The 15,420-nt window shown below is 52.3% G+C and overlaps 1 protein-coding gene across 9 annotated transcripts in view; it reads left to right on the top strand.

Annotated features, from left to right (window-relative positions):
• The first annotated feature begins 4,778 nt into the window (after window positions 1-4,778).
• The window catches only part of TLK2 (tousled like kinase 2), a 57,923-nt gene continuing 47,281 nt past the window's right edge, over window positions 4,779-15,420 (top strand). For 2 of the 9 annotated variants that reach the window (XM_054176649.1, XM_054176642.1), the window contains exons 1-3: window positions 6,425-7,094; window positions 9,323-9,411; window positions 11,237-11,302. In XM_054176649.1, the coding sequence (XP_054032624.1) occupies window positions 9,331-9,411; window positions 11,237-11,302 (147 nt within the window). In that variant the 5' untranslated portion in view covers window positions 6,425-7,094; window positions 9,323-9,330. Of the gene's footprint in view, window positions 4,841-6,423; window positions 7,095-7,293; window positions 7,440-8,673; window positions 8,698-9,322; window positions 9,412-11,236; window positions 11,303-15,420 lie in introns of those variants that run through there. The other 7 variants (XM_054176645.1, XM_054176650.1, XM_054176644.1 and 4 more) reach the window with 7 other exon arrangements.

Below are 15,420 nucleotides of genomic sequence, written 5' to 3'. Positions count from 1 at the left end.
TGCCAGTACCACCTGCTTTGGGGGGAGCAGATGCACTCACAGAGGTGTTGCTTTCCTCCCTGTGAGTTGTGGTTCCCCTTGGCCAGGCCATGATGGTTGCACAGCTCCAGGTGCCCTTACACCACAGGCTGCCTCCCGCTCCTCCCTTGGATCAAGGCACTGCTCTGAGGTTGCATTTGGCTTGCTCCGTGTGTGGAGGTTGAGGCATCTGGATGCCTTCCTACTGGGTTTGGGTATCAAAGCCTCCCTAATGGGATACCTGAAGGTGTAGACAGAGGGAGGGGCAGGAACAACCTCCCAGATAAACTCCTTTGTGTGGGAGGGCGGAGGCTCTCGGAATGGCCTCGGGAAGAAGTCAGGCGATGGCTTGTTATCTGTGAGGAGCTGAGATACCGACTTTCTCCTGTCTAATGAAGAGGAGGGAGCCTGCTCATGCTCCTAGTGAGGGAAAGGCTGTGCTGGGAGTTCTAGACCCTCCAGAATCCACACAAGGGTGAGATGGTTTGAATGCCCCAAGCCTAGAAACATCTTCACTTGCATCTCCTTGCCTCGTTAGGTCCAACAGAATCTGCTCTGCAGACAGGGGTTGGCCTCCTCTGGATGTGATGCCTGGAGGTGAGATCATCCCTCAGTGCTGAAACCTGTTGAGTGCTGAGCCTCTCTTGTGGTTGTTTTGGTTTGGTTGTGGCTTTTTGTTGTTTTCTTAATTCAGTGGCTGTAAAATGTTGGGCTTAGAGTTTTCAGCTCCCTGCTTTTATCTTTTAAAGGCTCAGACTTATCTGAATGCTTTTCTCGAGTCCCCAGCTCCTGGTGTCCTGCTATCCCTGGAGGAATCTCAGCTCTCTTCCTTGTGTATGTGTTGCATTCTGCCAGTAGGTTTCTAAACCTCCTGACAGCACAGAAATGCTGGGGGGGGAGGGAGGGAAATGCAGTGAGAGGATTTCACAAGCCTGGAAAGCAGAGGCAGAGTCTCCCCAAAAACCCGATTAAAAAGCTCAAGGAGCTCCACTTCATCTGTTCCAAATTCAAGACATGTGGCCCTGGTTACCTGCTGCGTGAAAACATCTAGGAGAACCTCCCCAACGTTTTGGTCAGATCTCCCATGGGCTCAGAGGGAAGCTGTGGTGCAGAGGCAGGATTCTGCCGTGCTGGCTGGAGGAGAGCTCTCGGAGCCGGCTGGAGTTGGACGCAGCGGCAGAGAAAATGGCTGCGGCAGCCGAGCGGCGCTTCGAAACATGCCACAAGCACACCGTGCCAAGGGGAGTGCTGCCATCCAAGGAGACCAGGGCCAAAAGATGAGAGCTGCCAGGGGGGGTGTAATGAGAAGCATTAACACTGGGTGATGGCAGAGCTGAAGAGCAGGATGCTGTATGGGAGGAAGCTGGCAGAGATGATGGTGTAGGAGGGCTGGCTTGCCCCCATGAGTGAGATAATGTTTGGTCAGCCATGGATGTGCTTCGTTGCTCAGAACATCCCATTGCCAGCTAGCAAACCACCTCCTCTAAAAGCACCAGAGCTCTGGGGCTGTCAGGAAGTTAGTGGACAAGGGAGAAAACAGAATCGGGTTTGTGTGTCGCTCAGATGTGGGCTGGAGGAAGCTTTCCTGCCTGGGAATCCACATGCTCCCTTCTCTTGCTGGGCCAGGAAGTCAAACACACTGAAACTGTCCACAGTGGGGAAAAAACTTGAGTCGAGACTGACCAAATTTTGGGTTCCTAACCTCAAGTTATTTGTTTCAGTTTTGCTGCTTGGAGAAGTGGTACCTTAGAAGCTGACACGAGAGGTTTTTAATTGACTCCAGAATTTTCCTACACAAAATGATGAAATGCTTACATATTCCAGACACTTGGAATTAGAAAGCCTTTTCCCTGTAAAAACACAAACTCCCAAGCTGACCTCTGCTTGCCAGCAACACATTCCAGCCAGTTGCCATTTCTTATTTAGAAAACAGAGTTAAACAAATAGTTGACTAAAAAGCAGCAGCAGCCACCAGGCCACCTCCTTGCTGCTGGGTCCAAACCTGAGGGATTAGCTCCCGTGGGAGATTCATAGGTTTATGGAATGGGTTGAGTTGGAAGGGGAGCTTAAAGCTCAGCCAGTTCTGACCTTTCTGCTCGTGGCCAGAAGGACAGTTGCAACTTGTTGATTCCTTTTCCCTCTCTGCTGCAGGAAGCCAAGCTGCCCTGTCCTGTCTGATGCTGTTTTGGCATCTTGGGCAGGAAACTGTAGCTGAAAGTGTGCATAGGATCAGAGATTATTTGGGGGGGAGGAGTGGAAAGGACCTTTAGAATCATCCAGTCCAACCATCAACCCAACACCACCATGGTTATTAAACCATAGCCCCAAGTGCCAGGGCCACAGGTTTCTTGAACACATCCAGGGATGGGGACTCCACCACCTCCCTGGGCAGCCTGTGCAAATCCCTGACCACTCTTAAAGCAAAGAAATTTTTCCTAATCTCCACCTAACCCTCCCCTGGCACAATTTCAGGCCACGTTCTCTTGTTCTATGACCTGAGACTAGGAAGAAGAGACCAACCCCACCTTCAACCTCCTTTCAGGGAGCTGTAGAGGGCAATAAGGTCTCCACTCAGCCTCTTCAGCACTGAGCTGCTCTTTGGAGGATGAGGGTGGAAGGGATGGTCGTTGAGGTTGCAGCAGAGGAGTAGGGAAGGATGTAACTGTGGCTAGCAGGTCTCAGAGGAAAGGCTCTGCAAGCACTCACAGCTGACTGGAAACCCAGGAGCAGAGCTGAGTCCACACAGCCCTTGGACAGCAAGTCCCAAGGGCTGTCTTCCCAAAGCTCCATGGGGCCATGCTTGAAGGGGGTTTGCTCCATCCCTGAAATCACAAGTGAGAAGAGGAACCCAACCCATTTTGCTGAGCATAGTGGAACATGGGGCAGGGAGAGGGTCAGTGACAAGAGCAAAATGCTGCAACCTTAGCTTATCAGGTTTGTTATCAGAAGTCAGCACCCACTGCTCCAGCCTGACCCCAGCAGAGCCCAGGACTGCAGCCACAGGTCTCATGTCAAGCCTGTAACTCAGCAGTGCATTGTGGGCTGTCTTCTAGAGAGCACTCTTGTCTGCAGTAAATTCTGCAGGAGGCTGCTGCCTCCTCCCTGGGCACCTGGGGCTGCCAGAGGAGGGAAGAGCATGGTCATTCAGCTGTGTGACTTTGGTGCAAATGAGGGTGAGCAAAACACTGGTAGGAAATTATAACCCCCTGGTCTCTTGGTAGCCTGTGTGAGGACATTGACAGTGACATGATCCAAGCAATGCATAGAATCATGGAGTTGTTTTGGTTGGAAAAGACTTCAGAGGTCATCCAGTCCAACCATCAGCTCGACACCACCATGGCCATCAAACCATGGCCATGGTTTGGTGCCATACTGCGGATAATTAGTCCAGAAGAATTGTAGAATGCTTTGGGTTGGAAGGGACCTTAAAGATCATCCAGTTCCAACCCCTCTGGCATGGGCAGGGGCACCTTCCACTAAAGCAGGTTGCTCATTACAAAAGGTACTAATTAGCTGTCCCTTAAATGGCTGTGATTAGTACTCCACACAGTGGACTATTTAGAATAGAATAGAATAGAATAGAATAGAATAGAATAGAATAGAATAGACCAGACCAGACCAGGTTGGAAGAGACCTTCAAGATCATCATGTCCAACCTATCATCCAACACCACCTAATCAACCAAACCATGCAACCAAGCACCCTATCAAGTCTCCTCCTAAACACCTCCAATGATGGTGACTCCACCACCTCCCTGGGCAGCACATTCCAATGGGCAATCACTCTGTGTAGAACTTCTTCCTAACCTCCAGCCTGAACCTCCCCTGCCGCAGCTTGAGACTATGTCCTCTTGTTCTGGTGCTGGTTGCCTAGGAGAAGAGACCAACCCCCACCTGGCTACAACCTCCCTTCAGGGAGTTGGAGAGAGCAATAAGGTCACCCCTGAGCCTCCTCTTCTGCAGGCTAAGCAACCCCAGCTCCCTCAGCCTCTCCTCCCAGGGCTGTGCTCCAGACCCCTCCCCAGCTTTCTTGCCCTTCTCTGGACACCTTCAAGTCTCTCAATGTCCTTCTTAAACTGAGGAGCCCAGAACTGGACACAGGACTCAAGGTGTGGCCTAAGCAGTGCTGAGCACAGGGGCACAATGACTTCCCTGCTCCTGCTGGCCACACTCTTCCTGCTGCAGGCCAGGATGCCCTTGGCCCTCTTGGCCGCCTGGGCACACTGCAGGCTCATGTTCAGCCTACCATCAGCCAGCACCCCTAGGTCCCTCTCTGCCTGGCCGCTCTCCAGCCACTCTGCCCCCAGCCTGTAGCACTGCATATGTTGGTTTTCTTCATTAAAAAAAAAAACCACCCAAACAAAACCACCCCCCAACAACACTGGCAAAGCAGTGTTTATTTATTTGCATGTCCATTTATTGGTTTGTTTATTTATTTATTTAACAAATTCCTGCCGCTGAAAATGTGACTCTCAGGAGCAGGAGCTTGAAAGTGAAATGGTTCTTCTCACACACACACACACACACACGAAAAAAAAGGTGGTGGTGGTGGGGCTGGAATAAAAGAGATTAAAGCACAGGAAACCCAGCTTGTGAGAAGAGGCAGGCGCCTCGAAAGCCATTTGCAACACCCAAGTTCTCAAAACAGCGCCGGGCTCCCGCTATGAGAAATGAATAATTCTTAAACGATACAACTTCCCCCCGCCGCCCTCCACCCCCCCCCCCCCCCCCCCCCCCCCCCCCCCCCTCTCTCCGCTCTCCACCGTCGCCCTGCCGCGATGCTCCAACCAGCTCTTCCCCGCAGCATCGCTTCTGCCAAACTGGTAGGTTCCAGTTGGGTCATGAATCGCTTCGTGCTGTCGGACGTGCAGTAAAACGGAGCTTGATGGACGGCCCTGGGCTTTTCCCTTTGCTCCCAACCTTCTGGAAGGCGAAGCCTTAACTGAGCTGCGGGAATCTCGGCTCCCATCGCTAATCCGCGCCTGCCTCCCCTTGGACAGGCCTGGCCACTTCCTTTCCCAACAAACCTCTTTTTCTTCTTTTTTTTTTTTTCCCCTTTTTTTTTTTCTTCTCCCTTTTCCCCCCCTCCTCCCCCCCCCCCCCCCCCCCCTCCCCCCCCCCCCTTCTTCCACTGCTTGTTTGCTTTTCCGAAAGCTGATTCAGCCTTAGAGCGCAGCGGGTTTGCAACGCCCGGCAGCGGCGCTTCGCGTTCTGCCCCCGCCGCTGGCAGCGGGGCCAATAACGCGCCGGGTAATGGCTCGTTGGCAGCTCGCTCCTGCCCTTCGTTTTGTACCATTTTAACTATTTTTGGGGCTTTTTCTTCTTCCTTTTTTTTTCTTCCTTTTTTTTTTTTTTTCCTCTCTTTTATTTTTTTCTCCTCTCTTTTTTTTGTTTTTTGTTTTTTTTTTACACTCGAGCATCCCGGCAGCCCCGGCCTCCGAGGGGCGAGGGCGGACAACGGTTAACGGGAGCTGCCGGCTTGCGTTTCACACGCGATAGCCAGATCTGGGCGGCCCCCCGAGTGGGGCTGGGGGCCAGGTCAGGTCCGGGAAGGGAGTTGTGAGGGTCCTCAAAATCGGGGTGTGTGTGTGTGTGTGTGTGTGCTGGGGTGCCTTTGCACCCTCCCCCAGGGAGATGGGGATGGTTTAGGGGGTGAGGTTGCGCCTGTTTGTGGAAGATGGAGACTGAAGATGGGATGCAGAACTTTGGGGGGTGGGAGTAGGGGGTGGTATGCATGGACACCCCCCCCCCCCCCCCCTTACAGCGCTTTTCTGGGGACACCCCGGGGGGGGGGCGCAGGTCAACCTCTGCTCCCCTAAGTGGGTAATTGTCCCCAAACTTGCCCTGACACTTCTCTGTGCTTGCAGCCCCCTGACCCCCGGGGCTGTCCGCACACAATCTGACCTCACTCTGTGCCTTCTGCCCCCTCAGACCCCCCAGGCATCCTGACCCGGCGGTCCATTCTGGCCCTCTGCTGCCCCCTGGCTCTCCCAGTCCATCCCGCCCCTCTGTTGCCCCCCCCGGCCTATGTGACCCTCCCCATGCCTCCTGCCCCTCTGCTGCCCCCCTCCGTCCCCCCCTCGTCTACCCTGCCCCTCTGCTGCCCCCCTGCTGCCCCCAGGCTTGCCCTGACCCCCAGCACCTCTCGACCCCCAACACCCCCCCCGCCCCGTACCTGCCGTGTCCCCCCCCCCCCCCGGCACTCCACCCTCCAGGCCCCGCCCCCTCTAGGCCCCGCCCCCACTGACCTGCCCTCCCCCCCGGCCCCCCCGCGCTGACCCTGCCCTCCCCGCCCCTCCCCCGCCCCCGCGCAAGTCTCGCGAGGCCGGGCGCGCGCTCCCGGTGTGTGTGCACCAATCGAACCGGGCCGGGCCGGGCCCAGCGCCGCGGGGAGGGGGCGAGCACCGGCCCCGCCACCTGCCCGCGCCCCGCCGCGCCCTAGCGCCCCCCCCCCCCCCCCCCACGCCCCGGGAAGCTGAGGGGTCCCCGTAGCCCTGTGCCCCCCCCACCCCCACCCCGCCCTTCCACTCGCCCTCCCTCCCCACCTGCCCGGGCTCTGCCGCCGCCCCGCCGAGCCCTCCCTCGGGCCTTTGTCCTGCCGCGAGGCCTTGCAGCTGCCGCCGGCCTGCGCGAACCCAGGCCGCGCCAGGTTTCTTACGCGAGGCCGGGGATCCGCGGCCTAACCATCCCTTCTCGCTCCCCCACACCCGCCCCGTCTCCCTCCCCGCCCCGGAGCCGGCGAGGGGCTAGCCCCCACCTTCTCCCCCCCACACCCCTCGCTGCCGCCGCCCCCACCTCCCATCCGCCCTTCATCCCCCGCGTGGAGCCCGTGTGCCCAGAGCGGCGGCGGCGCCTGGCTCACGAGAGGCCGCGGAGCCGCCCCTGGCCTCCCCCTCCCGCCCGTGCCGCCGCTGCCGCCGCCGCAGCAGGTTCCCTCCCTCCCTCCTCCTCCTCCTCCTCCTGCTCCTGCCCCCGGCGGCGGCGGGATCCGAGCGGTGCCCGGGGAGCGCTCGGCCCGGGCAGGAGGGGAGAGGAGCGGCGGGGCGGCGGCAGGAGCAGCAGCGGCGGTAGCGCCAGGTGAGAGAGCCCGGGGGCGGTGGGGGAAGCTCGAGAAGACCCCCCCCTCGTCTCCCTCCCCGGTGCTGGGCCCGAGGCCGCCCTGGGGGCGGCGGGGCTGGAGGTGGTGGCAGGGGGAAGGCGGGCAGCGACCCCGGGCCGCGGTGGAGGCGGGGGGCGGAGGCTGTCGAACGCTCCCCGCCGCTGGCTGCGGCGGGGCCGGGCCGGGGTCACGACGGAAGGGCCCGAGGCCTGTGCCCCGAGGCGGCAGGAGCGAGGCCTGGGCCGTAGGTGCCCGCCTCGGCGGGGCACGGCGCAGCGCAGGCCCCGCGGGCTCGTAGCGAGGCCCGGCCCGGCGGGCGGGGGGTAAGAACGGGGCGGGGGGGATCGGCCCGGCCCGGCCCGGGGCAGCACGGAGGCCTCGGCCCGGCGGGGGAGGTGAAGGGGTGGGCACGGCCTGTGAATCCCCGGCCTGGGAGTTGAGACGGTGCTGCCTGAGGTGCTGGGGAGGAGGAGGCAGGCCGAGGCGGTGCAGCAGCTGGCAGCGGGGCAAGGCTGCTCACTCACCGGCTGATTTTCAGACGCCTGCCTCTGTTTCCCGAGTGGGGAGAGAGGGGTGCTGAAAACCACCCCGCGAAGGAGTCGGGGAGGGCAGCGAGGGAATGCCATGTCCTGCTGGGAGGGATGGAGGGGGTCCGGGGCAGTCCCCAGGCCCCGGGAGGGAGCTGGGCCCTGCGGTGGGGGGAGAGGCTGGGGAACTTGCGACAGTCCTTGCCCCGTCCTGGCGTGGGGATGCGATTCCATCCCGAGTGGTCACCCTGAACTCTGTGGTGGGGGAGAGACCTGGGAGGACTTTCACATCTTGGCGTTCATGGCTTGCCTGTCATTTTCCTCGGTGCACAAATTTCCTGTTTTGAGAACTGGGCTGATAGCTTTGTTGGGGGGTTTTAAAGCCCCCATAGCAGGGCTTTCTGGTAGCAGCGTTTAGCCTCCCATTCGTGCTTTTTGGAGAAGCTCGTCCCTGATTTGGGAGGGCGGTTGTACATGACCCCCCCCCCCCCCCCCGGATGGATTCACTTTGCCCCCCTGTAACTTAGATCTGCAGCGTTTGGAGGAAATGGCAGGGACAAAATGGACAGTTCATAAAAGGAACAATTGTATACTGCCTGTTCTAGAGGGCACTTGCTGCCCTTCAAGAACTTTCCTCATGGCATATGCTCTTTATACAGCAAATCTTTATCTTCTAGCTCCCTTTTATTTATTATTTTTTTTTCCCCTCCCCTCTCCCTTACCTTAGTCCAGAAATGAAACTAGAACAGACATTTCTGGAAATGAACTTGATTGGTGCAGTTGGGAAGATGTGATTCACAGTTATAATGAACGTGGAAATTTGTCCCATTTTTGCCACAGCTCTCTGTTTGAATTGTGTGTTTCCTGATTTATTTGGGGTTTGGGTGTTGGGTTGGGTTTTTTTTTGTTTCTCCTTCTTTTAGTCTTTTTTTTTTTTAACCTGTTTCCACAACTGGGCTGGTTTGGTTGGTTCATTTGTTGGGGCTTTGGGTTTTGCTTTTTAACCCTTCAAATAATGGCATCTGTCACCTTGGATTGCCAAGGGGCACCTCAGGTATGTCCAGTATCTAGGAGCAGCTATTGCAGTGGAGGTAGCTGATGCTTTACTCTGTAGAGTGAGAGGTTTAAATGTGCATTATTTAATTCTCCCTGTGCCTGGAGGAACCAAAAAGCTGTTGTCAGTGAAATTGGGGGGGGGGGGGGGGAGACCTAGAATTTCCAGGATTGGCCAAAAATAAATTAGGGGGTGAAGAATCAAAGAATATTGCCTTTTTTTCCCCCCCTTTTTTTTCCTGCTTCCCCCCCCTCCTAGTCATGCAGCAGGGATGAAAAGCTCTGAATCTTTTAGTCATAACACTCTGGTCCCATGTTTTCCTTTTAATAAAGCAGCCAGTGGGAGAAAGTGACATAATTGGTTTCTTGGATTTAGAGATGTTGAAAATGGCTGGTACAAGAGATAGAAAAGGAAACTCTCCAGCAGGGTTATGCTTTCAGTACAGTAATATGGTGGCAAAGTCGTGTTGTTATTGCATGGCAATGTTGCATTTCTCTTGCAGGGAAATGCTTTCTGCACGGTTGTGCTGCAGAACAGGCACTTTGGAGCCTTGTCAGTGGCACAGAATATTAAACCTCTCTCTCCTTCCCTTGCATTGCATAATCTGAGTGTTGTTCTCCTGTAGCAGCAGAAATGATGGAAGAATTGCATAGCCTGGACCCACGAAGGCAGGAGCTCCTGGAGGCCAGGTTCACTGGAGTGGGGGTTGCTAAGGTGAGTTGGGTGCCTGTGGTAGCAGACCTGACTGCTTATCCACCCTGTGCTGCACTTGGGGTTTAATGTCTACATGGATACTTTTGCTTTGCTAGCACTTTTGAATCAGTAGTTGTGTTCTGACCTCTTAATTTGCTTGAAGTGTGTTGAAGAGGAATGAAAATGGGATCTCTATGAGCAGCTGTTTTGCCATGCAGAAGATTTTTGGGGTTCTGATGAAGTTCTTAGGAGTTGCTCTACCTTAAGGCAGCTTGCACACCCCCCCAAAAAACCCCGTGACAGCTTTGTCTTTGGAAGTGGGATTCTCATCTCTTCACTTCCTCCAGGAACACATCTGAGAACCCAGTTTGGCCACATGTTAGATACAGTTTCAAGTTTGCAGTGTTTGACCCAACATGTAACCATGTTGTACTCAGGAGTTGGTTCAGCTCTGCTGCTGAAACTCTGTACTTGGTTACATTGAACACACACACAGAGAAAGTGATTGAGGGCCAACTTTTTCAGTGCCCCACAACCTGCTAGTAAAATCCCATCTTTGTCCTCACCTGCAGCTTCATAACAGTTCAGTAGCTGCCTTTCCTGAGCAGAGCACTGGAGTAACACATGGTGTGGTTGTTTCACGTACTAGCATTAAGTGTTAGCTCCCCAGGTGCTGTTGGGTAGCATTGGTTGCTAGTCTGAGCAATGAAACGGTGGCAGAACTCATCTTAAACTAGGGCAGTGGTAAGGAGCTCACTTTTGGAGGAGGAGGATGAGTTTTGGGGCAGCATCAAGGAGGATGCTAAAACAAAGTCTCACTGCTAGCTTCACTTCAGAAACCTCTTAGAATTAATTTGAGGAGAAACTTTTGTAGGTGCTGCAAATGAGAACTTGAGCAAGGCTTTCAGTTGAGTTGATGCTTTTCTTTCTGATCCATACTTCAGTCAGGACTCGAAGTTAAGTCTTGGAAGGAAGCAAAATAGTGTAGAAAGGAAGATTTAACACTGGAAGCTGGTAGGGAGTCACAGTTTGGGGTGCTGAAGTAGGAGTGTGGGAGGTTTTTGATCTTTTCCCTCACTCTTAAAAGAGTTTTTTAATCTTAAGCACAGGAGTTGATAGAGAAGTGTAACAGCTAAGTGTATTTACAATCCTGAAAGACTTGTTTTGCACAACATTGCAACTCTTGATGTACTTTTTTCATCTGTCTCTTGCCTCTTCCCCATCTGTGTCTCTAACATCCTTAGCTGTACCAGCACAGATAAAGCCAAACCACTTTCTAGGAGAGCTAAGACTTTAGAAGCATAGCTGCCATCCTTGGTTTAAAACAGTGGCCCAGTGCTCACAAAGAATGTTTGGAACTGCTCCTTTTAAAGGCACAAAGAATGTTGGGAACTGCTCCTTTCAAAGGCACAAAGAATGTTGGGAGCTACTCCTTTTAAAGGAACAACCTTTAAAAGAGACAGGAGAGCGAGCCTTCATTTTGGTTTTCATCATGTTGGGAGCAGGTGGTGTATGCCCTTTCTCTCTGCAGGTGAATACTGGAAGCTCATTTTTGTTGCTAAAGCATGTCCAAGTTACCAAGGGAGGCTGAGCAAAGCTGTGGTGTTACTGAGTTTGATTTCTTCTCTCTTTACCTGTCGTTATGCAGCGGTAGCGTTTTTGCTTTGAACTGGTCAATGAACTGTTAACAAGTGCATTACACTTATTTCAGAGCTGTGTATTTATTGACTTGCCTACTTGCTAATTTGCACTAGCTCAGCCAGCCATTGATATGAATTAGCATGACTCTGTTGCAGCAGATCTTGGTTGCAATATTAATCTCGGCCTACTGTGCGTTCCCTCCCAGGTTGGTGCTTCAAATTCCCTCCCTACCCCCCCAAGTCTCCGTCCGTCATGCTCCGCCCTGGCATTGGTAGGTCACTGTCTTCAGGGGAATCTATTGGGAAAGGTGTGATACAATATATATCTTTTTTTCTTTTTTTTTCTTGGAATGATTCAACTAAGATTTTTTTTTAGCTCTCTCTCTCCAATGAAATGTTTGAAGGGAAGCTGCGTAGAGTAAGTTAGTGCCATCTAGTGGGACTGGGACTGGCACATCCTCCTGGGATAGAAGGTATTCTGTTGCTGTTTATTGCATAAAAGGAAGAAATGTCATCTTAGAGGCTCTCCTATTGGGTGGAAGCAGCAGGCAGTTGTAGCTGAGCTTCCTGCCTTCCCCTGGCTGGGTGTAGCACTGTGTGTGTGTGTTTAGTTAGGATTCTTTACTGTTTAAAAATGCAGAGGGGGTGTTTTGGACCTGCGTGAGACTAACGCACTAGTTCACATCCTCAGGGCACCTGCAGCTCTGAAGCCTGCTGGTGGAGAACAGCTCCACTTGCTTCTGAGAAAGGAAGGAGGCTGAGCTGATCTAGAATACATTTTCAGGCTGGAAGCTAGAAAAAGGCTTCTAGCCACTAGAGTCATGAGATTCTGGAAGAGCTTTCCAGTAACAGTAGTAGAGGACAGAAATCCTAAACTGTTTTGGGAACAGCTGTGTGCTGTCACCACCTGTGGTAGCTGAAGGCACAACCCAATGACCGAGGTCATTTGCAGTCCCAAATGTCTCCCAATTCTCTTGCATGCCTGTGATGAATTACCTTGCTCAGTGGCTGGTGAATATGTTTCTCTAGAAGCTTGGAGTTAATACATGGAATCAAATTTATGAGCAAGGAATGTTTCTAGGCAACTGTTATACTCATGTGGTTCATCCAGGTCACTAGATAGCTTCAAAAAGCCAGTGATGCTTTAGATGGCTGTTCTTGCCATATGGTAAAGTGCCATTTCTTCCCCAAATTCACAGAGTGAGGCCTTGAACTAGCACATGACTATCTGACACCTCCCAGTATTCCTGCTTGTTTAGCTCCTGTTTGTGTTTACTTACCAGGGGGAAATCTAAGCCTGTTCACTTGAGGCATTATTCTGACGAGTCAGCTCAGACAGCTGCCGTGGGTCAGTAGGTGCAGAAGATGAAATGGAGCTTGCTTCTCTAGATAACATTGTTGAATTTCATCTCTTCTCATCCTCTGCTTGCCTTCCCCTTGTTTGGGTGCTGCCTTTAAGATATCAGCTGGGTTAACTCCAGTGGATTTGTGTCGTTTCCACAGGCTTTTCCTAGATAAGAGTTGGAATGGCTAATTGTGGTGGGTGATCTGTGTTTGCACACAGCTTCTCTCAGGCTTAACCAGGCTGGCTCATCACAGCAGCACACTCTTCTACAGGTCTGGTCTTTAAAAGATCTTCAAACTGAGTTTGTGTGTGCCACCTTACTGCAGCCAGTCTCAAAAAGCTGAAGTATTTCTAGAGAGAGTAGCCCTCTTTGTCACGCTGTAGGAATCTTGTAGATCCAGATGATTGTTCTAGAACTGAGGAAGTATTGGGGTCTTGGGGGTGGCTGGGTGCTGCCTTTTCCTCTACTTCAAGGTATCATAAAGGAGGAAATGAAAATAACCTGAAGAGTGTCATTTAGGCTGCAGAACATCTGCCTCCAACAAGAGAATGGCTCTTGAAAAAGAACACCATTTGCTTGTATTATTTGGGCTTTTACCCTTTCCCTGTCACTCCAGCAGTCTTGCTAAGTTCAGTAGCTGCTGGTTGTGTGGGATCAGTTCAGTAGCTGCTGGTTGTGTGGTCTACTGGGTGACTTTGCTGCTAAAAATGCTGCTAAGGTGAGAATTCATGTTTGAGAGAAGTGTCTCTTCCTTGGAGGGAAGTGGTGCTGCACAGGGGTGGTCCCTAGCAGGTGCCACCAGAATTAGCTAAGGGTTGTGAAACTTAAGAGTTGAATTTTCATCAGCTGCCAGACAATTGAGCCAGGATTTTGTGCCAGATACTTGGAAATTGCTTTGGGTGCTTCTGGGTGCAACTTTGCTTACTCCAAACGTGTTAGCTGGCTGCTGGAGCCCAGAAGTAGTTGTCAGACCTCGGGACTGTGTCTGCCCCTGGGGTGAGCTGTGTGACCCTTCTGTCCAGCTTGTCATGAATAAAATAAACCCACCATGTTTGGTTTGGTGGGTTTTTTTCTAAGCTGAGAGAACTCTTGAGGCATAATGGAAGCAAGGCAAATCCTGTTGCAAATCTGCTTATCCATCTGATACAGGGGAGGTTACCTGTGAACAGCTGATAGTAGATTAACTTCTCGTGGCAAAAAGACCTGAGTGATTGGGGAATTTCATTATTGCCTGTAATACCAAGCTTTGCTGAGAGCCCAATTAAGAAGCAGGCTGTAATTCTCATACTTATGTGGTACTTGAAATAAGAATATGTTAATTAACCTGTCTTAGACAGCAGCACTAGACCAGAGTAACTTGTAAACCATTCAACCATTTCGCTTGGGTGTCAGCCTGTGTGGAGTCAGCACTAACTCTTTAGTGGAGCTGAGGACTGACTTTTTTTCCCCCCCCTTTGAAATCTTGATTTGCTGCAGAATTCAGCACAACTCTGGCTACCTAGACTTGAGGTAATGAAGCATGCCTGCCACTTAATTAGCAAGGGAGTTTTGCAATGCGTGTTGCTGTAAGGCCCTGTTGGAGGCTCTGGCTGGGCAGCTGGGGTTCCTAGAGCTCCCTTCTGCTACGAGGAGCTGGAGAGCACAAAATGGAGACTGCCCCATGCAAGAGCTGTGGACAGGCCTGAGGGACCATTTTTGGGAGCTTGGAGAGGCTGAGGAAATGCATAGATTGTGTGAGGCAAGTAGGTAGGCTTGAGGAGGAGATGGTAGGGACGGTCTGAGTCAGGCTGGCTTTGTTACAGGCAATCTAATGGGAGCTATTACCAGGCTAAGTTGCTTCTGTTAGAACTTCAACCACTCTGCTTCCTTTGTGGCCTTCCCAAGGCTCTTGCAGAGGGAGAAGTGACTAACCAAGGCGTGTGAGTGGACAGGCTGTAAATTCCTGCCTCTGAGTAGGTGTCTTGCAAGCGTCTGCTACTGTTGCATCCACTCCTCAAGATGGAGCTTTTGTTGTGCATAGGTAGGTCACGGACTGAGAAGCAGCAGTTGATAGGTGAATCACAAGGGAAAAGAGCATGCCAGCTTATCTGGGAGAGAAATTCCTTGTGGAGGAGGAAGTGTGTGCTGTTCTGGTGCTTGTCATTTGGGTAAACACTGTAGAGACTATTAGCTGCTTTCAGATGACCCACGTCGTTTGGATTTGTGCTGAGCCCCATCACCAAGTCTCTTGACAGGGTACAGTGGATGAGTGGGCTGGAAGTGATAGCAGAGAAGTGCAGCATTATCCCAAAGTAGTCTATGCTAGAAAAGCCACATGACTTCTTCAGGAACAAAATGTATAAGCCTTTCCTGTGTAAACCATTGCATGTTTATTATTCCCTCCTGCTAGTTCCCCAGCAGTGTTTCAGTCCTGTTATTCTTTGCCATCACTTCTGGGTTTGTTTGGGTTTTTTTCCCTACCCCCCCCCCCCTCCCCCCCAAATTCAGGTTTGTTCCTTTAATTCCTTTTGGGTCATGACCACTTCTTAATGGTGTGCTAAATTAAGGGCTGAATGTTTATCCAGTGTCAGTTGCTGAGTTAAATATAAACAGTCAGGAATGATAAAACATAAATTTGAAGGGTTTGGGGTTTTTTTTTATACACACCCTGAGTGTTAATCCAGGGGGGGATGCTCAGATCTAGGCTCAGATCTAGACTCATATCCATTGTCTAAACCTGTTGCTCACTTGAGGTTGTATGTGAAACTAGATATCTAGCAGGGTGATCAGGAAAACTTGCTTTTTCTGTTGCACAACTACATGAGAAGAGGTACAGCTGAGGACTGGGCCCTGTTCCTTAACCATCCTAGGTCTTGCATCTTTGTTGCTTCCAGCACAGCAAGTTCTAAGGAGCAGTTTGTGTTTCCAGAGCTGGAACACCTCAAAACGTGACTTTTTCTGCCTAACCCTGACATGAACCAAATGCTTCAGCTCCTTGCCTGTAAGAGAGGCCTAATCCATTGCTGTAAGAGAAGTGCCAGTGAAAGGCCCTCTAGAAGTTGATC

The sequence above is a fragment of the Dryobates pubescens genome, chromosome 36 (genome assembly GCF_014839835.1).
Source record: "Dryobates pubescens isolate bDryPub1 chromosome 36, bDryPub1.pri, whole genome shotgun sequence".
Taxonomy (NCBI): Eukaryota; Metazoa; Chordata; class Aves; order Piciformes; family Picidae; genus Dryobates; species Dryobates pubescens.
Note: the sequence above shows the minus strand (reverse complement) of the source record. Positions and strands in the feature narration are given on the sequence as shown.